At 36.3% G+C, this 27,919-nt stretch overlaps 1 protein-coding gene across 8 annotated transcripts; it reads right to left on the bottom strand.

Moving 5' to 3' along the window:
• Positions 1 to 113: 113 nt before the first annotated feature.
• Positions 114 to 27,919, bottom strand: LOC135633728 (N-terminal acetyltransferase A complex auxiliary subunit NAA15-like). Of its 8 annotated transcripts, XR_010495103.1 has the most exons (28): positions 27,669 to 27,902; positions 20,697 to 20,775; positions 20,514 to 20,596; positions 20,277 to 20,426; positions 18,925 to 19,040; positions 16,997 to 17,102; positions 15,297 to 15,368; positions 14,795 to 14,910; positions 13,866 to 13,998; positions 13,412 to 13,489; positions 13,185 to 13,238; positions 13,013 to 13,083; positions 11,341 to 11,395; positions 11,155 to 11,250; positions 9,354 to 9,482; positions 9,186 to 9,268; positions 8,850 to 9,080; positions 7,596 to 7,728; positions 7,402 to 7,512; positions 7,086 to 7,217; positions 3,592 to 3,648; positions 1,367 to 1,464; positions 1,224 to 1,282; positions 1,036 to 1,147; positions 870 to 970; positions 605 to 747; positions 405 to 516; positions 114 to 335 (listed from the first exon to the last, which is right to left on the bottom strand). XR_010495103.1 is itself a non-coding variant. In XM_065143578.1 (27 exons), the coding sequence occupies exons 1-27, from the start codon at positions 27,717 to 27,719 to the stop codon at positions 496 to 498; spliced, it is 2,670 nt and encodes an 889-aa protein (XP_064999650.1). In that variant the 5' UTR covers positions 27,720 to 27,919; the 3' UTR covers positions 114 to 495. The 8 variants fall into 8 exon arrangements, 4 of the variants coding, with proteins under 4 accessions (XP_064999650.1, XP_064999649.1, XP_064999652.1 ...); XR_010495102.1 differs by having other exon boundaries at positions 405 to 747; XM_065143578.1 differs by having other exon boundaries at positions 114 to 516; positions 27,669 to 27,919.

The following is a 27,919-nucleotide window of genomic DNA, read 5'->3' as shown; positions in this document are numbered from 1 at the left end:
TGTAAATATTATCATGCGGGGAACAAACAAAGCTCTCTTATTGTCGCCAATCAGATTTGAATGCATAACATTATTCAGCTCTTGAAGACAATAATGGGATCGCACATAGCATATGCCAAAATTTGTACTTTAATAATAACACAGATCACACAAAATTTGTCCTAAAGGAGTGCACAAAAGTAAATCCAGGCAATAATCATTGACCCACTGCTTAAATATATCTCCAAGCTAGCTGACCACTTACAGATCTTTGCTACCGAGCTCAAAACTGATAAATGACTGACTGTTTGATGCGAGGAAAAGCTTCCACCATTTTAGCGAGATCAGATCTAATACTACAAAATTACTCAAGGTGTTAGTACCAACCCAGCAATATCTTTACTGCAATGAGCCATCAAAAATACCTTCTAAGTGCCCTGGCAAGAAAAATAAACTTTTGTACTGTAATGAGTGAGGCAAGATTCTACAATTGAAGAGACCACTCCACTTCCCATCTCAAGCATTTTTTGGATCCACCTGTAGCGTTAGACAAGAGAACCATTCACTATTGAATTTTCAGGTCCTTCAAGCCATGTAGTTTTCCATTTAAGAAATGAGAATCTACTATTTTGGCATCTTGGCAAGCTGCAATTCCATTTTCTGGCGGACTATGTGTGTTATTACTGATTGTACACATGACAGCAGAGCTACTGCAGCCTCCAAAATATGTTGAATATGGAAAGTATTCTGCGCACCGTGCTCTCCATCCTGTAGTTGCACAAAAGTATCAGGAGAAATGATAATTTAGATTTTAACAAAGCTTATTTACCCAGACAAGTACAAATGCATAAAATACTTATTTGACTACTGAAATATCCATGTACACTTACTAGAAGCAGAACCGTGATCCTTGAACACATCTTCAAGCAATTTGTGGACTGCAATACAGTCTTCAAGCTTCCATATGTTGACAGGACCAAGTGCATCATTTCTGTTTAAAAGTCCAGAATCATTAAAAGATGAATATGATTGTCTACTAGTTAAGATCATTCTTACCCCATTGCTAGTGTGTTTTTCGAATCTTCAATTAACATAATTGCATCAAGCTTCTTATCTGGCTCAAGAACATATAGCATTTCAGCAGCTGCTGCTCTATGCATTAAGGAATCTGAAAATTCAGAGAGATTATATTTACAACCTCAGTGTCATCCAAAAGATAACTTGGTAGGAAACAATTTAAAAACCTTTATGCTTCTCGAGGAAAGATTTATTAGTTTCAATTATTGACTTTCCGCTCAACTGACTGCAAGAAACGAGAATCATAAACCTATTACCCACTTCAAAAAAAATGTGAATTTGTTGAAGTAAAACAGGCATCAACAGCAACCTTATATGTGGTCGTTCTGCTACTAATACATTCCAAACAAGTTTCTCTGAGTCTATCGTTGGAGAAGTCAAGCTGCTAACTTTGTGAAAGAACTTTATCTGTGAAATGGTACAATGAATTAGTCTACCATAACAGAAATAATTGTGACAGTTTATCCAGGCCAAATTATATTCTACAATCTTTAGATTACAAGTAAAAATACAAGAAATGCTGAAGAAATAGATTGAACAAACAGTAGCATTTTACAGTTCCTTTCCTTGTGAAATCTGTGGATGACTTTTAGAAACAAAGCTTTGTTGCATACCTCAGGACCACAACTTTGTTTGTGGTGCTATAATGTGATCGGTAGTGGACAAGTAAATTTACTCTCTTTGATGTTTACACTCTAAATCAGTCAATATAAAAGTTTAGGCAATTGTATTCTCACTGCACAAAATACACTGTCAAGGAAAAATACTCATCCTTCTGAGAAAATGCAACATCTGTCTTTGAAGGTCAAAATACAAATTCAGATGTCAAATTTTAAGCTCATACTATTTATCTAAGTTCTTATAGCTCAAGGTTCATGAAAAATTAGAGAGCAATGGACTAATACCCTAGTCTTACAATCAAAAGTTTCTTTTGGATACGGTTATTTTTTGTTCCATAATCTTGTAGTTGCTCTATTAGTCACTTATGCATCAGAATATGCACCTGCAAGTTATTTTAGCACCATGAAAAATATGACTTCCACACATTTTTTGACTAGTAATCACAATTGGAATTAATTGAAGTTTCCACAGACACCTTAACTTTTCTTTTCCACACACTTAAACCAGCTTACAGTGTAAAAGAGAAAAGTGCAAATATTAAATAAAACCTTATGTGAGTCACTATCTCCAAGGTTTCTGGATGATTAATTAATGAACAACATTAATACTCTAATTTATTTTATAAGCATGACTTATCTCCACTTTAGGCCTAATAGTTTTGCATAATCCAACTTCCACGTCCATCCAACTTAAACATCAATAAAGTCCAATTTTGACTCTTCTAATTGACACTCTTCTGTTTCAATTATCATCCAAAGTAAATTTTCAAAACTTTCATTCCTGGCATTTGACAAAACTAGTCATATATGCTAGGACCTGGACAAGTTCAGGCATGATTGAAACTGGACATGGACCTGCTTCAAGCAATGGGTCGGACGATCAGATTTGAAACATTTTATTATTGGGTTCTGGTGTAAGAGATCAGTTCCAAATCAGCCGCAGTGGAGCAAAGGTCCAATATATGCTAAATTATTAAAAAGTAAAAAACTAGCTAATAGAATAAAAAAAATTCAAATGAAAGCTTGGCCAAGTCAATCACACAAATTACCTAATTTACAAAACTGGAAGGTCAGAATTCATACCCAAATCTCAAGCAAGAACAAAATAAGCAAAGAAATACCAAGGACATCACTGGAATTCTACAGAAAAAAATTAATAAATTTATAGAAGTATCAGAATATATAGATTAAAAACACTTCATTTTGTAATATTCTCCACTAGGATCCTAGTCCAGGTCTAATAAATTCAAAGAGGCTTTATCTCATACCCATAAATACCCATAACTAACATAGGGGCCATAAGTCTGGATTGGCTTTAGGCAACCGGGTCCTACAATCCGAAGAAAACCAAATCACAAGTACTTGCATCAAATGATCTGCAACTATACTGAATAGCCAAATCCATCATCTGGTAAGTGATAACCACAACCAAGCTTCTCAGTTATTCTCCCTTAAGTTCAAGTAATTTCTCCAATAAAATAGTACCATAATTCTTGCAATGCAAAGTTTAAACCCACAATTCTTGCAATGCAAAATTTAAACCCACAATCCCAATGATCTTGTTTTGTCCATATTTAAACTTCCTTTTCTCCTTCACTCAGGCCCCCTCTAATATTCAAGGTATGGAGCCTTGAGATATTAGAGGTATGATGACTGCTGATCATCGCAAACAAAGAGGTGTAATGACTTGGATAATGTGCATGCAATCAAAGGTTTTCGACCATAACCATGATTAAAATCCATAAAAATTTTGCACATATTCACATATATAAACTTTGAATGTCATATATCCACAGATGTAGATGAATCACATATCAGTGCAGCTAATTTAGATATGCTGTCTTTCATCAAAATAAGTTAAACTTCCGAGAAGCAAAAGCTACACCAAGCAAGTTTACAAGTTGGTAACACGTACCAAACACCGATGACAATCTGGATCGTTCTCATTCAATTTAAGTAGATGCTTAACAGCCTGATGATTTTAAAAAACTTGAAGTCAGAACAATTATAATTATCAAGGTTAAAGAACAATATTTACAGAGTACACATCATATGACACAAAGTTCAAATTAAGGTACATAAGATATTAAATTAGTTGCATACACTGCATGAATAGGGAACAAAGCAAATTGAACTTGATCAAGCTCAATCAGGAAATTATGGTATGTCTTACTTGTTTTAAGTTCTAGCCACAATATCCTAGCATCCTAGTCAGAAATACAAAATTGAAGCAAGCCAATAGAAGTTAGATGCCCCAGCTTTTGCTCCTCCAATCTTATCACATAGAAATCATGTAAAACTATAATTTACTACTAAAAATACTCGGCAAATTGAATTACCTAACATGATCAGATTAATTAGTTGCTGGTACAGTAAGAATCGATTGATATTTACCAGTCCAAGCAAGAACCTGTACCAGACCATGTGGTCCAGTACTGGTATTAAGTTTTTTAATACTTTTTCAGCTGATACTAGATGATACAGGTCAGTATATGTCCGATACACTGATACCACAGATTACCAAAACCAGTTTTGAACCGAGATATAAAATAATATATAAATGTTATTGCCCCAGCTTTAAGAACAGTAACACACATCTGACATGATCCAAGTATAGAAAATGCTCCCAAAAAAAAAAAGCATACATTAGATGAATGACAGTAACATGAATGAGTCTATCCTTCAAGAAAAAACAAATTATAAGGAAGCTTTAGCCAGACGTTCTTTAACCAATAAAGAAGTGAACACTTAGCTCAACCTTCCATTTCACAGCCAGATCAACAAGTGAACACTTAATTGCTTTCTAGTTTCAAAATCTAGACATCGAGTTATAGGCCCTAGTTTCAAAAAATTTGGCCAATGTTTCACTTTCAGGATGGTGCATATGAAAGTTCAGGCTAGAACACAACCTGAATAGACCAGTGTTGTTAAAAGACGCTGGGGTGCTCGGGGAAGGCAAGGCCCGAGCGCTTCGCATAGTATCCAGGCATTACGCTTCACTGTAAATGTGAAGAATCAAACCAGATTGTCAACTATGGTTCGATTGAACAGTATCTTGGTTCAATCTAACCAGATTGTAAACAAATAGTATCTTGGTTCAATCATCGGTAACTCCTCTTCTCACCGAAACTAGTTTTGAATAGTTTAAAACTGATATTAGTCCCTATTTAGAACTGTTAAGCCTATTTAAAACTGTTAATTTCTATTTAGAACTAATATAAATTTAGCACTGTTAATCAATATTAGAAATGTTATTAGTCCCTATTTAGCACTGTTAATTTCTATTTAAAACTACTATTAGGGTTTCAAGAAAAATGACAAGTGTCCAAAGTAATATTAAAATCAATTTCATATCATATTTTTATTTTTATAATCATATTATATATTTTTTATATTTAATATTCTAGAGCACCTCGCTTCGGTCGGGCGGGCTCCTAACACCTCAAACGTTTTGCAACCTTGGTACCTAGCACTTTTAAAAACACTAGAATAGAATCAGGATTGGGATACTTTACTGAAGTTGTATCGGCTGACTACAACATAGACTTCTGCTTACCAATAAGTAAAGTCACTTTATTTTGTACAGAAAACATAATAAACTATTGCTTCACAATTACAGAGAACATCCCTAGCATTGGAGCACAGAATCCTAGACAACTCAACAGTCCATGTTCCTTTCCAAAAAAAATTGGATTTGTATTTCCTGGCATAATTAGCTAGCCAGTCTGCAGCTCTGTTACTTTCTCTATAGACATGACAAACATTAAAAACATCATACATCATAAAATCCTAAATATCACTCATTGCATTAAGGATCTTCCATGGAGATTACGCCCAATTGTTCAAGCTGCATCGGCCTCAACATGCATAAATTGCACAACCTCCTTAAGAGTAAATGCTCCAGGCCTACTTTGAGTTCAATAGCTGCATTTAGGAAATTTGATCTATCCTGGATACACCTACACCCAGCCGAGATACAATCAACAGTCATATCTCATATTAAAAAGTAGCTCCTCCCATATTCTGTGTCAGTCCAAGCTTCATCTATGTTTAGCTTAAACCGTTCTACGACAGGTTTTTTCCACCTTACATTGAGATGAAATATCTCATGTATTCCTTCAGATTTTTGTGGATTCAACATAGCTAAGAGCATAATTAACAGCCTTATAGAAGATATTTCAAGGCTTAAGTTCATGAAGAGAATCACTGCTAGAGTTCCAAAGAAGCCACAGAACATTGGCTGTTAAAGCTCTTAGGAGCATACCATTCAACATGTTCCTATCATTTCCTTCTTGAGCCATAGACCATCCAGCCAACCTGACATAACCTAAATTGCACAGAAAAATATTGCAAATAAAGCCTCCAACCTGTCATATTATTATCTTTTGTGGCCAAGGTATATAACATAATTGCATGTCATAGTTCCTATTAGGCTTTTGTTGTTGTCAAGTTTTAAAAATTAGGCAGATTGACCTAGGCTCAGGTTCAAGCTAATAACATCAGTTTCAGTTTCAAGCTATTGTATTTATGTCCACACCAAAGATCAAAAAGAATAGCTCATGACAGGCTCTGACTTGAGGAAGCCTGAGTTCACACTGATCTTCTACTTAATGCTAAGACCAGATCAGCATTTGGTGAAATCCAATGTGGAGATTAAAACGTCCTTTCCAGTGCACCTGGACAGACACCTGCAACAGACCCTTTCTTCCAAAGAAACAAGATGTGTAGAACTTTATTGGCTGTAGGTGGCTCCTCAAATCAAAACCGGTCTTCTGTTTTCTTAGATAATATCAGGATCATAATTCATCCATGACACATGCTTCTTCCTTTTTCTTTGAACTAAAAAAATAATTGAAACATCAATACTTGATTATTACCTTCAATATCCCCCACTACCTTATATGTTTTTTTCTCATCCATTATGCTCAGTTATATCCAACCTTTTATATTTATACCAAGGATGAAGGATACTAATAGTTACTATTTCATTGGATGTAAAAAGTAGAAACATTATTAATGACAAGTTGAACAAACCCTGCTAACAAAACCATGCTCCCATCTTGGTAATGAATAGAAGTATAAATATCAAGGTTCGTAATTTCGTACCGTACCGGAGTTTCGACGTTCGCTCGGCACGGTACAATACTGTATATCGAGCGGTATACCGTTCGGTATACCACTCGGTATATATATATATATATCATTCCGTCCGGTAATGGGCGGTCCGTGTACTGGCTAACAGATCGGTACATACCGCCCGTACTGGACGGTATTATTCGAAATCGCATACCTTGATAAATATCACATATAAAGTACATAATGCACAAGAACCATGCTTCTTTATTGTGGTTTCAAGCAAGATAACATTTTGATTTTTGAGTAATAAATAAGAATGTGAAGTGAGGTTACCTGAAATGCTAACAAAATCTTCCGTTTTCTCATGTTCACTTCAAAAGAAAGAATGTGTGTTTCCAATGAATTAGCTGAGTTACTCTGAAGCAACTTTAGATATTTCGTGGCTTCCAATAATGGATCCTCAACCTGCATAGAAAGATCATATTGACTGGGTTATTTAAGCATACCATACCAATGCAGAAGATCTCTAGACTACACAAATCAGTGAAATCACTTTCTTTGAATTAACATAAAGGAAGCCAGATAGCTGTTGCATTGCGTAACCAAAAGATTTGAGAGCTGAAATGAACATTGAAAGTTTAGAAGGAACCTGCAATAACTTTTTCCCATGAGGATCTAGATCAACTGGTCTGGAATTTTGTCGCTTGCCAGATTTAGATGTGCCAAAAGTTGTATCCTCCTCATTTCTTTCTTCAGCTTCCTGCAGAATATCAAAGAGAAATTTGGAGGAAAACATCCCAACAGAAGAGCATCTACAAGTGTAAAAAATTCTAGCTAAATTACTTTCTTGGCACGAGCTTCTGCCTTTTTCTGTTTTTGTCTCATTTTCTTTCTCTGTGAAGGAGGCAACTGTGACATCTCATCACCTTCCTCCATTGCCAACTTTGATGGAAAATCATGCAACTTTATATAGCATCTACAGTTAAAAGGTCACATTCAATTGGTTAATTTTCCAAGCAAAATAAACTTTACTGTACATAAATGTTTGTCAAATTAAGTCCTGTAAATAATCTTTCCATATTCGCAGATAACTGGCTGGGGTGAGTAGATCTGTCATGAAGTGCTCCTCCATATGCCCATTTCTCAAAGGAAGACTATGTTCCTTCACCATCCTTTCATTTATGATCAAAGAATATTAGTACACACCTCAACACCCACCACCCAAGGTCTTAAACAGCAGTACTGGCATCCAAACCAGAATCTCATCAGACCAGTGTGTATCAGTCAGTATTGTATGCTTTGGTATACTAAAGAAAAACAAAAATTTCTTACTGTGTCAATATATATCAGAAGAGTCAGTACACCAGTATGAGACCAGAACCGTATGGTACAATTGTCATACTATATGGTATTTGAAATCTAGGTAGAAGGCACAACGATCAATGAAGAATGAGAAGGGTTAGGGCAATTGAAGAAAGAAGGGAAGAATAATAGTAAACCACATGATTGTAGCAAATATCAAGTGTTAGATATTGACAATTGGGAAAGCTTATTGGAAACGTAAAAAATGATTATACAGGTCGAATGCAGTGAGAACACTGTCATGCAGAAGCAACAAATCAACTTAAGCCAAAACCTTGTGCGATGCAGAAATAGAAGCATATCAATATCTGCTATCAATGTTAAAATGAGACTGACCATTGAACAAGTTTTGAAACAGGAAAAAGGAGTTCTAATGCCTTGTGGTTCTAAATACTGTTATGCTATTTTTGGTTATTTAATCCTTCTTTAGCAATCTTTTGCCAATCAAGATCCTAAAAAAATGCTACCTTTATAGTACACAAATAACAGATAAATTATCCATTCCATCCTCAAACTTATTCAATCAGTTTAATGCTAATCAGGTATATGATAAGGAATCTTTTATGGTCAATGGTCACATCATATGCATAATTCTAAGTTTTGATTGTAACTAATTTTATGCAAAGTAAAAGAATAACAAGGGTAACATCTGAACAAGTTGAAACTGTTGACAGAAGGATGCACTCAAGAACTCAATAAAATAGACATTGAATCAAGGAAAGACGGCAACTCCACCTTATAGCTCCAACTGCAGCTTTATGGAAATACTCATGTGAATGCAACTGGTTTTGAAATTTCAGCATTGATACATAAGCCCGTAGAGTCATTTTACGCAAACAATAAGAATGGAAGTCAAATTGGTCCTCAGTCATGTCTGAATAATGCTTCTCAACGGCTAAGTAGTTTTTGAGTGCACGTCCTAGATCACCTTGACGGAAGTAACTGTCACCAGAAGCAAGTTCGTACCTTCCACAACACATACATGCCAGAAAGAGTGCATAAAGAGGAAAGACAAATGAGATTTTTCAATCAAATAGTCGATCATGATGGAGGAAACTCAAGCATACATACCACATGCACTGCATGTCATGAAGATTATTGTGCTGATCGCCATCCTTAGTAAACAAAACAGCTGTTTTCTCTGCTAATCCAACCTTCGTCAATCAATGAATAAAAAATATTACTTCCACAGACTCGAACAAGAATATCAAATAATGCCTAGGTCAGAAAGTAGGATACCTGATCAGCTTGAAGCATACGCATAACACACTCACTATTCAAGTAACGATCCGCAAGATCCATAGACCTAGCTTCATCTGCCAAGGCAGCTGCAGCAGGCAAATCACCAGCATTTTCTAGTATCCTGCCCTGTGATCAAGATGGGATAAATGTGATGAATGAGCAAATGATCATCTAATTGTTGCAAGATATAAAGGCATAAATTTTTCTATTTACTAAAGAGGCTAATTTAGAACTAACAGTAAGAATAATTGTCAATCTGGAAGGTGTATATGGAAAGAGATACAATATGCTTAAAAATTAATTATATCATAGAGCCTCAGCCAAAAAATAGATCTAATGTGGGAAAAAATTACTACTCCAACCCACAAGATGGAATCTGAGATCCAAAGGGGAGTAATAACTCAGACTCTTAATCCTGCTTCTAACAGGTCTCTAATTACTATAAGACATAGACACTGCATTAACACTTCAAATATCTAAATCAAATCCCCTTCCCGATAAAGCCTGTCAATTCTCATGTTGTAGCTTTGAAGAAAGCTCACTCACACCAAGACCCTGCATCCCAATAATTCTTATCTGACACAGTCCTTTCTTTACAACCAATATATACAGCTTAACCACCTTCATGCAAGTTTGTCACTTCTTTCAAATATCTTCCCCAAAAATTTTCACATCCCTCACTTCACCATCGGAGAGATTTCCTGTTAAGATCACATTTTGGATTCTTCTTACGAAATCAGTTTTGAAAATCTCTAAGATCAACCAGTCAAAAAGAAGACATCCTCATAAAAACAACTTCCCAAAACTTGGAATTAAAAAGTTCTGAGCCAAGTTTTGCTGCTACCTCAGTTTTGATTTGGAATTCTAAGACAAAGTATTAAATCTTACAACCTTTTGATACAGAGAAGAGTAAGTGTACTTTGATGGACTTTACTTCTTACACATACTTTTAAGTTTTCACAAAAAGGCATATTTTACATGTTGTATACATCTTGCCAACTAAAGCACCTGCTGCTGAAATGTCCCTGATCTTTTCCAAATCTTTCATGACAATATGGTAAAATCAATATCTTCTTATACAAATATATTTGCCAGTACTTAACTGTAGTTGTTCTTAAATGCAACCTATTATTTCTAATCTTTATTTCCCATCACTTAACATTATAAAAGATAATACTATATATAATACCCCGATTTAATCTCACATACAAAGTGGGAAAAGGCTCAAATAGATGTATAACTCTACTATAATTGACAAGGCTTAAACATTTTTTACTAATAGTTCAGGTTATCCCATCAGGTTGGGTCATGACATTATAAATGTCATTTGGATGCCTCAGCTAAAAGACGTAACCAGGTAAACCTAATCTTTGAGAGAGAGTTCACCTAGATACCTTTAACTACATGAGATCGTATATAAAGCTTGATACCAAAACAACCTAATCTTTGAGAGAGAGTTTACCTAGATACCTTTAATTACATGAGATTGTATATAAAGCTTGATACCAAACCAACCCTTGATTTCAACAACTGTTGAGGTCTAAATAGTTTAGCATAACTCTTTCTCCAAAGAAAAAAAAATTCACCCCCCTTCCTTAAACAAAGTATCCCAAAACAAGCAAGACACTGAAATATGGAAGAGACACACCAACTTAAGTAAAAAACTCCAACAAATAAACACTATTTTGTGTCTTTGAAAATTGGAATAAATATAGTAAACCATAATTTGCATATGACAGTTTCATCACTGCTAAGTCAGATATGTCCACATTTGCTAATGTTGATTTATGACACAAACCTTAATGGAGTACAAATCAATGACAGTTGGAGTGTGTTCAATAGCTTCATCAATTTTGGCTAGAGCAAGGGAATACTGGCCTCGTCGATCATAATGCTGCATCACAACAGAAATAAAAGTCTTGACATATGTAATACAAATTCAGAATGACATAAATCTAATTTCATAAGAGACAACAAAACAAACCTGGGAAACCAGAAACAAAGTCCACATGATTGTTGAAGGAGGCTCTCTTTTGGAACTGAAATTTGAAAAGAAAAATTATGACCACAGTCACAAATGCCATTTCTAAGAAACACATCTAAATTATGCATTTTAAATGGAACCTTAGCAATAATTTTCAAAGGCATAGGCTGTTGTTTGAAAGAAATACATCATGACATGCTTATTCTTAGCTAAATATTTAAGATTAGAACAGTATCGGAGCCAATACAATACAGGTTAGAGATCATTAGAAGACATAAGAAATTAACTGAAGGTAGCGCTCAATTTATGTATTTGTATATGAATTTATGAAGCATTCTAGGAAAGCTCCTTCCTATCTGATGCAAAATAATTCTATTAAGAGATTGCCTAACAATGTCTAAAAAAATGCAACATTTCCTGGTTTTAGTATTTACATCAGAGTTTCTCCAAAAGAGAGAATAACTGTCAAATGACAAGGATACAATGATGTCAGAACCACACAGTCATGTGCATATACTCACTGCCAATCCAGCCGAAGTTCTTGCCTAAAGATTCTTTTTAAACCTGAGTTGTTATAAAATGATCAACATTTTTCGTCAAATCATGTATCTTGTTTCATGTAATAAGGAGTCTCTAGAGCAAGGATTGAAATACCGTATCGGAGTTTCGACGTACGCTCGGTATGGTACGATATTGTATACCGAGCGGTATATCGTTCGGTATACCACTCGGTATATATATATATATATATATATATATATATATTTCGGCGACGTTGCCTCTCTCTTCTCCCTGGCGGGGCGATGTCGCCTCATTTATATACATATATATATACATATACATATGTATATATATATATATTTATACATATTCTTTTTTATAAAAGGCGACCTCACATCGCCTCGACGACATCGCCTTTTATATATATATATATACGTATATGTATAAATATATATTTATAAATATACATATATATTTATATATATACATATATATATATTTCGGTGACGTTGCCTCTCTCTTCTCCCTGGGGGGGCGACGTCGCCTCATATATATATATATATATATATACATATTTTTTTTATAAAAGGCGACCTCGCATCGCCTCGACGACATCGCCTTTTCCTTCTCCCACGTGGGGCGACGTCACCTCGTTTGTGTGTGTATATATATATAAATATATATATATATATGTATATATATATGTATATATAAGATTATATATATTTAAATATATATATTCTTATAAAAGGCGACATGACATCACCTTTTATAAAAAAATATATATATATTCTGTTCCGTCCGATAACGAGCGATTCGTGTACCGATCAGCCGACGGACCGATACGTACCACCCGTACCGGGTGGTATTATTCGAAATTGCATACCTTGCTCCAGAGGATATTCATCAGCCAGAATTTAAGTTTAGGTTGGCATGGTGAATCTTATGCCAAACTGTCCAAATTATGCTGTATGGCTATTTCATAACATAGCTATTCAATAACTAATCTGAAGATAATTATTGTCATGCAAGAATTGAAATCTCGATTGGTTCAGCATGGTTTGACCATTATATATGGTCAACAATACGACCAGTACACGGACCAATCCAAATCAATTAAACAGAAATTCACAGTGATCATCATGAGAGAAAAGTCTGGTTTCAAAATTACCTTCCTGGAAAGCATCCTGTTGATTTAATTGAGTGTTCTAGATGAAGAAATAATTGTTCAAGAATGGCTGCCTGCAAAATGAATCCAATTGCTCAATGATTTTATCAAATTTTGATTTGAAGAGTAATTTGGGAAGAAATCGCATAGGTCTTTCATTAAGGATTCTGCAAACCTTTCCATTTTGTTCATACAAGGGGCTAAGATCAGAGAACAATGAAGGAACACCCTGAATGTGTGACAAGTTATGTTAGCTTTGATTGGCCACTACACCCAATTCGAAGAGTATAGTAAACTGAGAAAAAAATAAAAATAAGAAACAGCGTGACCCACTACAGAAGGGTCATAATTGTATAATATAAAAAGCTTAACAATTAATGTGGTAAAATAATTTTGTCTAACCTTAGTTAATAAAGGCCTGACATAGTTGTCTGCTGCTTCCCGAAATTTGACACTCTCTAGAAAATCAAGTGGTATTCGCTGACCAAAAAAAAGAACCCAATAAGTGATACAGTAATTGCAAATAGAACATTGCAGGGATGATAGAGCATATTAATAATACAAATAAAATAAAAATTCTGCTAAAGATTAAGAAGCTCGAGTAGCTGCTCAAGCAAACATTCTAAAAGGCATGACAGTGCTATCACAATCAAGAAGAAAACAGAAGAGTTTTCTTTTGCAGAGACTTCCTGAATTCTAGTTGCCTCAAAAGAAATGATAATAACATTCTAACAGGCATGAACCAAAAATGAAAGACAGATTATTCATTCCAACCAAATAATTGATAGCATTTAGAAAGAGTAACTAAAAATATAAACCAGAATCATTGTCCAATTACAAGAAAAGATTATTTTACCTTAATAGCAGAAGACCAACTGTATTGCTCCCTAAGTGACTTATACAAAGCATCTAATCTTTCAATTTCATCAGATGTATATTCACCTTTTTCAGAATATAGTCCAAGACATTTTTGCAGGCCAATAAAGTACCTGTTTAATGAAAAGTAACAGTAATTAATACAGTTTGAAGCCTATAAAATAGGTCCATGGCTTGGATAGAAAAGAATGAGATAAAAGATAACCAAAAAGCCAAATGGCATTTAAGAATACGCCACATACTCAGTATATGGAAAAGCAAAAAAGCATTTGGCACTAGATGGCTAAAAAGATAGTTTCAATCCCATGGTTAGTCTTACTGGTCCGTACCAATGTATCGATCAGTTGTTGGTACGGTATATACCGAGTTATACCAAGCTATACCGAGACATACCAATGTACCGGTTATACTAATCTCCTATTGGACCGGTACATACCGCCTATATCGAGCTGTATGGCGAACCTTGAGTTTGACCACTAAATGCTCTAGAAGAATAGAAGATAATATTTTTATAGATTAATGGCTAAAAAGAATCCATATAGGCAATCCCAAACAGTTCGTAGATGATCATTACCATTAATTGAATATATAAGGAAAATAGGAAACTATCTCAACCCCAAAAGAATAATATATGCCTATCAAGATTCTTATGATAAATAAAAGGAATTAAGACCCTCCATCAATACCAAAGCAAATTTCTAAGCAATGAAGTGAGACCAAGTATCTGCTGCAGTATCAGCACCTGAGGGTTCACCACCAAATGCATAAACATATTTGACTGGAAAAGTAAGAGACTTAAAAATCTACTGGCAGAATAAAGCATGTCATACAAATAAAAAAAAAACAGAAGAAGAAAATTCAAATATCGCCCCTTTGATAATTAAAAGATTCATATACCGTACCACTTACCTGTAATTGTCAGAATTCATAAAGAGCAGGGACCTATATATTTTCTCCCCTTCTTGGAAGCAACCAAGTTTCAACACAATGGATGCCATTTGTTCCTTGAAGGCTAACTTATCCACCTGATGAGAAAATATGCATGCAAGCAAGGAATATGTTGTAACAAGTCAAAAAGATGATCTAATGCATAAAAAGATATCTGATATTAACTGTCGAGGACCTTCGTGTAGGCAATACTGACCTTTCCATCGATACTTTGTATCAAAGTTCTGAATACCGTACTGTATCGGTATACCGATCAGCTGTTGATATGGTATGTACCAAGCTATACTGAGGTACCAATACATGATACACTAAGGTGTACCGATATACTGCCCATATCGGTCCTTTATCGGACTGGTATGTACCATCCGTACCAAGTGGTACGGTACGATATTGCAAACCATGATTTGTATAACTAGAATAACAGATAGTGAACTACATAGCTTCAACTACAGTGAGAACTTACAATTTTAGCCTCCTTCCTGTGCATTTCCTCCAGTGCTCTGTCAAGCAACCCGCATTCCTCTAACAATGAAATCTGTAGAAGTCGTAAGAATATAACCTTCCCCATAACCACCAACAAAGCCTATATTCTAAAGTAATAACAAACAGTTTATGAACAATAACAGAAAAAAGCTGGATGAAGACAATGTAAATTGCTTCGTCAGTTAATTAATTACTGGTTGGATTAAGCCTTATGTCTATCAAAAAAACAAGGCCGAAGAAAAGATACTATTGGTGTTGTTACATAATAATGAATGCATAGTCATGGAGACATATAGGCATCAAGGTGCCCTCGGAGGTTAGTTTTAGCAATACAGCCTTCAAATAAACTACATGATCCATGGAGCAGCACTCTGCTTCCCTAGCTATCAAAATAAAATATACTCTTCACATACTTCAAATTTTTCCACGAAAACTCTTGCAGATGTTAGTGGCCACAATTTATACTAATCAAGAAAATTGACTCGTGAAACAAAGAAAGCAAAAGAAGAAATGCTGGAACAGCATTTATCATTATGAATGGAAGCCATATCTTAAGAAAATCACTTAAGATAACAACTTATAATTAAAAAAGGAAGTCATACTTTAAGAAAATTACCAAAATTATCAACTTTCAACTTGCAAAATGAAACATATAAAATTAAAGCCTTGTCCAAACAAACTGTAGTGAGCTTCATAAATTCCCAAGTGCATTTATTTCTAAATGGCTGTTTCCTTAACTAGTATACTCAAGCCTTTCATTTTCTCATTTAAGCCTTCAGATGAAAATAGAATGAAACACTTTAAGCAGAAGCTTAGCATTATATTCAACGTCCAGCATCATGAAGCAAGAAACCAGATTACTTCTCAAGAAAATTTGAAAAGCTTGATTAAAATTTTCAGCCTAAAATTAAAGGGTTACAACAGCTGTGTGGCTATTCAGAATTTATCATCATACATTTTATCAACAGATAATGATGAACATCACATTGTCCACAGATCGTATCATATGCCAAATTCATCAATAGAGGGAAAAAAAAGAAGAATTCGCTGCCAGAACTCAGCAGAAATCAGATGAAAGATTTAAAAGAAAACTAGAATAAAAAGCAGATCATAACATAAGTTATGAGAAGGATAAGGCCTGCCAACTCTAAAAAAGCCTCCCGATAATTACATAACAAAGGTTTTTCATCACCAGTGTAACATTATCAGTCCTACTACAAAAACCTTCCTTTTCTAACATGACTGACCTCTCTTTTCAAAAGTCCCTACAATTTAAGGAGATACCGTCTTCATTTCTCAACACCCTAATTATCAACAGGGATTGTGCATATACTTCTTAGACAATATCTCACTCCTAGACACAATTCTAGACCAGACTAGGGCAAGAATAGTAGCAAAATTTTGCAAATTGATTACAAAATATAGCAAGATTTTATTTTTTTAACATTTTTTATGTGGACAAGTATCAAAACTGCAAATCCTTCCAACGTAAAAGAATTTCCTAGCACGACTCTTCATGCAGAGTAACCGGCAAGTCTACCAGCCTAGTTATAAAGTCCTGATCAAGAAAGCTACTACAAAGAATGCAAAAGAAAGAAATTACTGCACAAGATCTAATTAACAAAACGAAAAAACATGATACATATATCTCTTTAAGTTACATTATCTAAACATTGCTACCTTATACAAAAGCATTTCACCATGTTCATAATGCTCATTCTCTGGGGGATAATCATCTTCAAGTGTCCCTTCATAAGCTTCTAGAATATCAACAGCCTTTAAAGCACTGACATGCACAGAAATCAATGGTAAGTAACAAAAAGTTATATAATGTTCTTATACTAAGAAAATATAATAGAGAATCATTGGATATTAAAATTACTAATATCAACATCCAAGAATACTCCATCTTACCACAATGCACAGCAAAAATATGGGGTCATAAACTGTGATATCTATCATAAGCAGAGATAATATTGAAAAATTAATACCCTTAGCACTTGTGACTTATCAAAGAAAAGAATAATCTAATAGTACGTGCAAGCAAAGCATTTGTCCAAGAACCCCAATGCTACTTAACTGATACGAAGTTTGTGAGTTCACTGTGACCAAAGATGATGACAAAACATTGCTACTATTGTGGTGCTAATTAATGATCTGATGTTTTGGAGAGAAAACACCTACAACAATTTATCCACATTTACTCATGAAGCACTCATGAGTAGAAACAAGGTTGGCATGGTTAAACTGAAGTAGCTTCAATTAGATTAGCTTCCAACCTAGAACTACATGCCTAACAGGCAATTTTGCACCGACGGAACTCACAAGATGAATCACAACATAAACTGTAACAGAAACATATAAATTTAGCGTTTGTGTTAGGACTACTACTAATGAGCAATTTAAACAAACTTCCACCATGTCAACTGTGTTGCCTATGACAGTCAAAACATTCAAATCAATGTGGTGAGTGGATAAAGGCACGATGGACAGACCTCCAAATATATGTGTAAATCCACAATTATGATTTTATGAGCACATGTCAAAGAATATGGGGAGCATCAATGGCATAATGCAGAATGTACTGCAGCACTTTACTCAATCCAGAACTGACATGAAACAATGCCACTCCATGCTGTTGATGTCCACCAAAAATGGCATTTTGAAGTCCCAAAAATCAAGACTTAAAAAATTGTGTTGGAATCAAATACTAATTTCAAAGATTCTAGAGCCTGCTTGGTGATAGAATCTCGAGAAAATAAAAAAGTCGAGAATTTGAGCTTTAATTGACCAACCTGAGATCCTCAAACTAAAAGTCACCTCATTTAGAAGATTTTATTTTTCAATGTCAACAGCCTGATGGATGGATCAGCACTAGCTTCTAAATTTCACCTGCACAAAGGATCTGGACCAGGGCAAGTCAAGAGCTGACCAGCTCTCTTATACTCAGATCTTCAGCATGACACTATATTGTGCACAACCATAGAATTTGAATGGCCTGTCCAGTCATCTCAGATTCACCTATGGATTAAGAGAATGTGTAACAAAAATCACAAGAGGGACGTTGTTTGGAACATTTATGTGGTCTCAGGGAAGTGTCAATAGAAATAAATAAGGATTAATAACTTATGTACCAATAGCAACACAATCAAAGTAACTACACAAAAATATCACGAATTTATAGAAGAAGGCAGGAAAAAGCACAGCTCTATGCTGGGATAAAATCCTGGAGATCTGGGCATGTTTCTCTTTCAATCAGATGTTTGTTGGTTGTTTCTGCCCCTCTGCACAGTAATGCTTCAATAGAACTATTATCTGATTCCATCACATGGAATGAATATTAGGGCATTTATATTCTCCATATAGAAATGATAACTCAACCATCTACCACTTAACAGAATTAATGTGCTATGCTTTTACTTAACCAAAGAGGATTGAACTGTCCCACTATATTCCTAAAAAGAGACAAGGTGTGACCTAATGTAATCTATCATCCACAAAATAAAGGACTTTCAACATGTCAAATCTCATAAACATATTAATGGTAAGAACAACTGGTAGTCATCGGTGAACTATTAGAATGAGTTCTCTAAGAAAATGACACATACTTGGAATTCAAGTGATGCGCAACAGCAAAGCCAATCCAGTTCATGCGGTGGTTTGGCTTAAGTGACAAAAGTTGTTGTCTAGTTTCCACAAACCCAGTCAAATCCCGCATTTGTACCTGCAAAAAGAATGTACCTATAGTAAATCAAATTTGATTTGTACTTAATATAATAATTATGACATAACTAGCATGTAAATAAAAAACCAAGATTTGATGTACCGAAGTGTACTGCTCGGTATGGGCGTTACATACTGATCCAATAGAAGACTAGTATGGGCGGTACATTGGTACATTCTAATATACTATGTGTCAGTATGCTCGGTACAACTCAGTACATATTGTACCGACAGCAGGTCGATACACCGGTACGGACCGATAATGCAAACCATATAAAAAACAAAACAACATTTTAAAAAAATAACCAAAGCTAAACTGAAACCTCAAGAAGCCCAACATTTTAAGCTGAGATCACATTAATCTAAGAATGCATGTGTAATAAGCTATGAAAAGTGACCACTTAGTTAAGGGACCAAAACCACCCAATAACCAGTATCAAATCAAAAGAAGATGAGCAGTTATGGGCAACAGACACCCATGAAGTTGATAGAGGTAATGAACATTTCTTAAACTAAAGCTTCTGGACAATAGTTGGTAAAAACCAAAAATCAAAGTTGTAAATATAAACAAATGCATACATACTAAATTTGCGACCAGAAGATATTTCTGTATAGGCCACAAAAGAAAATATATATGATGCATTTACAGCAACCAGGTTGGACTACATGTAATGCTCAAACCTTGGTGTAACTTTGACTAGGCCATCAAACAACTCTTCTTGATTAAATTTATGCCATAAATTATCTGTGCAAAATTTAGCGTCCTACATCTTAGATTTTAAATAAGGAAATGTTTTCATCTTGAAAAATTAGCAATAGTTATGGTTGAGAACAAAATGCAGAGGTTGTGAAATGAGAATGTCAGTAAGGTAATGAGTTGGTTTAGATTAGCAGTATGAGGAGCGGTAAAACAAAGACCTAAGAATAATTTACTGGAAATCAATGGATCTCATATTGCTACATAATGACCCACAACAGGATCAAAGGACCAAATGCATTGACTTAAAAGTATTAACAATGTATCGGAATTATAAGTTCTAGACATGCCTAAGATAGCAATTATCATCACCATAAAATTCAAAAATGGAATAACCATCTTCAGCAGTACAAAGAAAAAGACAACTTTAATATCATCAAATTAAAATATGTAGGAGATGAGATAAAAATTTGTAAAGAGATAACAAGAAACTCACACGATCTAATAGTAAGATCAAGAGCTAACCACTTTCATACACACCTGTAACAGTGATAGATCCCGCAAGATCTCAATGTTGTCAGGATCAATCTTCAAAGCATTTCTGTAGCACTTAATTGCTTCCCTATATTCTCTGTCTGATCGATAGAGTAGACCATAAACATGCCAGCACACATGACTTTTAAGGTCATTCTGCAAACCTTTTTCAGAGTCAGCAAAAGTATATTTTAGATAAAATAAATGGCAACCTTTTTCTCTATATGCAGAACACTGGATAACCTTGAGACCACGACGAACAAGCTCATATGCTTCTGATTTCCGGTCCATACAATTCAATGTTAATCCCTTCATGGACAAGGTTTCTAACAGCCGCAAAAAAAATAAGGACATCAGCCAACACTTACATTGAAACAAGTTGGTCAGAACACAAAGACGCAAAGCACCAAGAACAAAGAAGTCCACCTCCATGTTCAGGAAATTTCTTCAATATGGAATCTGCAGCCTTTAGTCCCTTTTTATATTGTTTGGTCTCATATGATTTCTGATGAAAAACAGAAAATTGCTTGCTTGAGCTTGAGGATTCATTACCATATGAGGAAGACAAGACTGAACAACAAAAAAGCTGATGAAACAATTTTTTTCCAGAAATTGTTTAAATAATAGATGAAGAATCATAATGGATCAAACATCTTTTTACAGTACTTATGTTTCTTACACTAAATATTCAAACATTATATTTAAAAAGTCGCAGTAGCTCCAAGCAGTGTTCCTAATTTACATGATAATGAATCTAATAATCTAACAGAACACCCATGCAATAGATAAAAGAAGTTGCATGAGAGTACAGGAGAGTTCCTAGAATATAGAAGACGTAAATTCATCACCTGCACAAGCTTTAAGCTTAGCTGCTAAATCTTTTGATGCGCTAGAAAACCCTATTTCTAGCACTACCAAAAATCTTCATGAAGCAGACGTGTAGATGCCCAAAAGGCAGCAATCCATTTTAACAAAATATCACAAACTTTCTTAGATCGGAAGAAATAACAAACTTGTTCTGTGGAATTGCACGCTGACATTATACATTCTAATTGGCATTAAAATCCAGCACACCTATGCATCATGTTTGCAACTACACAACTATATCTGGTGTTGCCTACATATGTGCTAACTCACAAAAATTCTTTGCCAAATACATATTGGTCTGTCTTATACTTGCCAAAAACATTGATGTGGTTAGCCTGTGAAAACTAGTAAGCACCAAACTCTCACAATCAATGTCATAAAACTTACAATGCCATAAAACAAACAAAAACAATGACACAACAATATGGACACTGAAATTTCATATTCACTGTATGTTTGAAACCATTAATGTTCTGTTCAAACATGTTCAGACGTTGACATTTTCCTCAAAGCAAAGCCATGAAAAACACATCTAATAAGGCAGTCAAAATAAAAACCCATTACTGGTAAGATATTATCATTTGCAAGTGGATTCTTTATCAAAAGAAAGATGCTGACCATCGTGCATGATGCATGACGCGCATAAACCAGAACTGGATGGTGCTGGAGTTTATGAAGTTCATTCAAGAAAATGTGATTGCTGGTTGAATTTAACAAAACAAGTACAGCAATGTTAGAACCCTTGCAGATTCTAAACTTGGGGTTGATCTCTTTAGGGGATCGGCCTCCTTGGAACTCTATAGGGGTTCCTCCCTCCAAGTTGCTGCTCAAAGGCTGCAGAAAAGATTCATTTATTGCTTGAGAAAAGAGGAGGAATACATGGCTATTTATAGGGCTTCTAAACCCTAACTCCTAATAGGACTCTTACTTCTAACCAACTCCTAATAGGACTCCTACTCAAGACTCCTATTCCCTTACAACTCCTAATTCTTCTCTAAGAAAAAACCTCCTACATGAATGTCCCTCTCAATTAGGACTCTCCTAACTAGAGTCCTAACAGAATGTCCCTCTCAATTAGGACTCTCCTAGATAGAGTCCTAACAGAATGTCCCTCTTAATTAGGACTCTCCTAGCTAAAGTCCTAACAGTTTTACATGAATGTCCCTCTCAATTAGGACTCTCCTAGCTAGAGTCCTAACAAACCCGCCCTCTTCAATTCAGCCTTGTCCTCGAGGCTGACGATTCATGAATTTTGGGAATTTGATCTTCAAGTCATCATAGTTCTCCAAAGTGGCATCTTCTGTTAGTAGGTTTGCCCACTGTATTAGCAATTCAGTAGTGGATCGTCGGCGTCGAGTCATAATCCGTCGATCAATAATGGTACTTAGCTGAGTCTGAAGTCCTCCTTGGGTAGTCATATTTGGTGGGTGGCTTTGGGCTATCTCCAAGCACTTATTTACAACTTCTATCTGGCCGTCGGATTGTGAGTGATATGCCATACTCCTTTTCAATTTAGTACTCTTATAGTGTAGTTCTTTTGAGTCCCAATTGTAATGAGCTACGGAGCTTGGTGCTTCCTCCAATTTTTTTATAATCTTACTAGTCTCTGAATCTTCCTGCCATTCCATCTTAATATCCTTAAGAAAGTTGCTGGTCGGAAGTGAAATGGCCGAAACTTCAGCTTGCTCGGGTAGCTGCAAAAGCGCATCTGCAAGTACATTCTCTTTCCCCCATTTTTGCTGCTCAGGGGATGATATCTTTCGCTCCAAAAAGTACTTGAGGCTTTTATGGTCGGTTTTAATTTGAAATCGTCGACCAATCAAGTAGGGTCTCCACCTCGTTGCTGCGCGCACAATGGCAAGCATCTCCTTATCATATGTTGACTTATTTTGATGGGAGGGAGATAATGCCTTGCTAGTGTATGTGAGTGGTTGACCATCTTGCATGAGAAAGGCTCCAATTCTGACTCCAGATGCGTCGGCCTCAATAATGAAGGGTCGGTTGAAATATGGTAGTGTTAGCACCGGCGTCATCATCATGGCTACCTTAAGTTTGTCGAAGGTAGCGGAGGCTCTGTCCGACCATTGGAAGACATCTTTTTTCAGTAAGGAAGTAAGTGGTGCACTGATCTCTCCATAGTTTTTCACGAACTTGCAATAGTAACCTGTTAAACCTAGAAAGCCATGTAGCAATTTTATGTTCCTCGGGGTCAACAAGTTTTGCATTGCCCCAATTTTGAAGGGTTTTACTGCCACACCTTCCTCTGATATGATATACCCAAGATATTCCACCTTATAATGAAGAAAGCAAAAATTCATAGTGGTTGTTGTGTGTTCAAAAGGTGGTTTTCGGTATGTCTTCTTCGCATACTCGTATTTGATGATACCCGGATCGAAGGTCCAGCTTTGTGAAGATTTGTGCTCCCTTAGCAACTCATCTACTACTGGAATAGGGTATTTATCCTTGATGGTTATGCCATTGAGAGCTCGATAATCAACACATAATCGCCATATTCCATTCTTCTTTCGTATGAGGAGCACAGGTGAAGTGTAGGGGCTACAACATGGCCGAATAACTCCTGTTTTGAGCATCTCTTTTACAATCCTTTCTATTTCATCCTTCTGGAGAAGTGGATACTGATATGGCTGAGCATTTGCTGGAGATTGGCCTGGAAGAATCGTTATACAATGATCATGCCGACGGGTAAGAGGTAGGTTGCGTAGTATATCTAAAAATTCAGCAAGCAAAGGAAGTAGATTTGGATCTTCTAATTTTGTTGGCTCTCCCTTAGTTTGCTGCTCAAGTTCTACCAAAAAGCCACTGCATGCTTTATGCAAAACCTTCTTCATTTGTTGTGTGCAAATCATCGTTACGTCGCCCCCACGTTTCCCGTGCAGTATCACTTGTTTCTCCTTACTGTAAAATTTCATAATTAGTTTCATAAAATTCCAAGAAAAATCACCTAATGTTATCAACCATTTAATTCTGAGCATGGCCTCATGATCATCAAGAGGGAGAAGGAAGAAATCTGCAATTATCTCTTGGTCCTGCAGCAATAGTTTCTCCTGCGGGCGCCTACGATCACACTTCAAAATCCGTCTGTCGGTGACCTTAACATCAAACCTGCAATGATTCTCGATAGGTAATGCCATTCGGATAGCAACCTTACTATTTAGGATATTATTAGTGCTGCCCGTGTCGATGAAAACAGTGATCAGTTGTTGTTTGAGAAGGCCTCCAACTTTCATCATTTGCGGGTTTGAGTAGCCGGCTAGTGCATGTACCGTAACTTCGGTCGGTTGTGACTCTTCTTTTGTATCTTCTTCTTTATGTTCAATGCTCTCTTCTGGATGTTCAATGACCTCTTCTTCTACTGGTTCAATGATAAAAAGTCTCCCTTTACTACAGCGATGCTCATGGCTCCACGGCTCGTCGCAATGCCAACATAACCCCTTCGCAGATCGCTCCTGAAGCTCTTCTCTTGTCAACCTTTTTGGTGCAGGGACTCGGTCAACAGTAGGGGGGGCTAAGGGCTTCAATATTACTGGTTGAGGAGTGACCCTAGTCCTTCGAGCTTCATGGTTCAATTGCTCCTCTTGATATCGTGCAAAAGAGATGGCTGCCATAAGCGTGTACGGTTGTCGCGCTTTAACTTCTCCTCGGATCTCCGGCTTCAAGCCCTCAATAAAGGTCCTCAATAGCTGTTTTTAGACCAATCAAGAGTTTGATTAGATAACCTTTCAAACCTGGTTTGGTACTCCTGAATGGTGGAGGTTTGTCGGATCTTTGCTAGTTGTTCGTCAATATTCTCGTAATCGGTTGGTCTGAAGCGGATCAGCAGTCCTTCTTTGAATTGTTGCCATGAAAGGACTCCATAAGTATGTTCAAACCAGTCAAACCACTGTATAGCATCCCCTTCAAGATGTATAACTGCAATTTTCACCATAGATGCATCCGCGGTTTTATGGTACCGAAAATATCGCTCCGCGTGTAAGATCCAACCAATCGGGTCTCCTTCTTTTCATCTAGGGAAGTCCACCCTTATGCGTGGATAATTGGGATCGATCATAGAGCCTCCCCTCCCTTGGAACTCATCTCTTCGGGCCTGGTGCGATTGGGCAAAGCTCTCTCCGTGATATGATTTTTTCGGGCTTAGTAGTCGGCCCAATCTGAGTTCGGTAAAGAGCGTCCGAATCTTATCCTCCATTCGCGTCTCCAAGGCTTCGAATTTAGCATCGATTGCCTCCTTAGATGCCATAGTATATGCCTCCAAATCTATGATGTTAAGATCTCTCTTTTGTTGTCAGGTTAAAGGCATGTATAGGTTGAGAGAAGTGATGGTCGAAAGGGTTGGTGGATCGGTGGATGTAGGCTACGATTTAGGCTTGTTTTGTGGCTGTTTTGGGTACAGTTTGAGGGTGTGGTTTGGCAGAGTTTTGAGGTTGTGGATGAAAGTTTTGGATCTGTGGTAGATGGTAGCAAAGGTTTGACAGAAATCCGTAGAATTTGCAGCAAGTATGTGCTGTCTTGTAAGAGTAGAATTGTCGTCGAAGAAACAACGGTTTCTCGACATAATTTCCGCCAAAAACTTAAGAGAATTTAGGAGGAAATTGATAGCAAAATCACAGTTTATATGACAGCAAGGATATCTAATTTAATCAAGAAAATTTCGGCAGTATAATAGCAAGGAAATTGGTGCAAGTTGCAATTGCAGAATTGTCGTCGAAAAATTTCAACGGGTTACGATGAAAATTTGCAGCAATATAAAATCGTTTTTAGAGATGAATTTCTTAATAGATCAATCTTAGATGGAAGCCAAGATGATCTATGAAGTGTATAAGAAATTTCATTCAAAAAAGATTGCAAATAGATGGGTTAAGGCAACGATATGCAGCTGAAATTTTCTGCAGCATAGATTTTCAAGTGCAGCAGATTGGACATAAAAGATCAGTAGTTTATATTGAGAATTTTTCGATGAAACCAAAGGGAAATCCACTGTTAGGAAGTGTCAAAGATGTCATAAAAATTTCGTAGAAATTTGGATAGAAAAAGCAGAGTAGCAAGATCAAACAGATGGTGCTATGCGGCTTGAATTCTGCAATTCAAGTGCAGCAGATTGGACATAAAAGATCAGTAGTTTATATTGAGAATTTTTTGATGAAACTAAAGGGAAATCCACTGTTAAGAAGTGTCAAAGATGTCATAAAAATTTCGTAAAAATTTGGATAGAAAAAGCACAGTAGCAAGATCAAACAGATGGTGCTATGCGGCTGGAATTCTGCAATGTATCTTTCGTCGTAGAGATGAAAACTTTGTGACGAAAAGTTTATGCAGCAATATAGGAAAGATTTTTTTTTTTTTTTTGGATTTTCGAATAAGGATAACTAAATTGCAGCAGCAATAAGGTAGGAAACCAGAACCTGTTGCAATTCACGGGGAGATCAAAGGATGATCCGTGGTGGTGGAGATGATGACGGAATTCGGTGACGATCTTTTAAGCAATTGTGGGAATTGCTTTGGATGGTTGTAGAGGGTTGATGGATGGTTGTGGAAGGGCAGCGAGACGCCAAGAACGCTGCTCTGATACCAGGTGTTAGAACCCTTGCAGATTCTAAACTTGGGGTTGATCTCTTTAGGGGATCGGCCTCCTTGGAACTCTATAGGGGTTCCTCCCTCCAAGTTGCTGCTCAAAGGCTGCAGAAAAGATTCATTTATTGCTTGAGAAAAGAGGAGGAATACATGGCTATTTATAGGGCTTCTAAACCCTAACTCCTAATAGGACTCTTACTTCTAACCAACTCCTAATAGGACTCCTACTCAAGACTCCTATTCCCTTACAACTCCTAATTCTTCTCTAAGAAAAAACCTCCTACATGAATGTCCCTCTCAATTAGGACTCTCCTAACTAGAGTCCTAACAGAATGTCCCTCTCAATTAGGACTCTCCTAGATAGAGTCCTAACAGAATGTCCCTCTTAATTAGGACTCTCCTAGCTAAAGTCCTAACAGTTTTACATGAATGTCCCTCTCAATTAGGACTCTCCTAGCTAGAGTCCTAACAAGCAAACACTTGAGCATATGCAGCAGAAACCATATCGACAAAGAACATGCAGCAACCTACTTTTTAACGAACAAAATTGTATAAAATCATGCATCCTTATCCCTCATAATAAGATATCTATATAGGTCTACTTAGAATATGGTAGCTCATGAGATTGCTAAAAAATAGCGAATAATGTCTCAAACAAATACGCCAACAAAGCCAAGATTACTGAATTTTGCACACATTAATATACAACAGCGGGACCAGTTAACTAACTTTAAGTTTGAAAAGGAAAACCTATTTAGTAACTCGTGCAAATTAATACGAACAACAGGTAAGCGATAACCCTGATCAGACCAGCATTAAAATCAAGATGAACATTGACGACCAAGTAAATGTTAGGGTCTTGATGAGGCAAACTAAGCAAATCATCGGATGAAATGGAACTGCAGATGATCGAGCGAATGGACCATAAGAAGTTGCACTTACCACGATGACCTTGAAGAGATTGGCTTCCTTGGGGGGAAGAGAAGAACCCATACTTGGTGGAGATCTAAGGAAACCCTAGAAGGGCAAGAAGAGGAGGAGCCGGGCGAGGATAAGGAGGGAAGGATCGAGTCGAAAGGGTTTCTCGTCTTCAATTCTTTTGGTGGGAGGGGTGCGGAGCAGCGGAGCGGAGGTATCTAATGCTGCAACCCTACCCCTGCCTCGCTTCCTTCACAAGCATCAGCTGACCGAAT

Source organism: Musa acuminata, chromosome BXJ3-3, assembly GCF_036884655.1.
Source record: "Musa acuminata AAA Group cultivar baxijiao chromosome BXJ3-3, Cavendish_Baxijiao_AAA, whole genome shotgun sequence".
Lineage (NCBI taxonomy): Eukaryota > Viridiplantae > Streptophyta > Magnoliopsida > Zingiberales > Musaceae > Musa > Musa acuminata.
The sequence above is the reverse complement of the archived record's forward strand: the minus strand, read 5'-3'. Positions and strand labels throughout refer to the sequence as shown.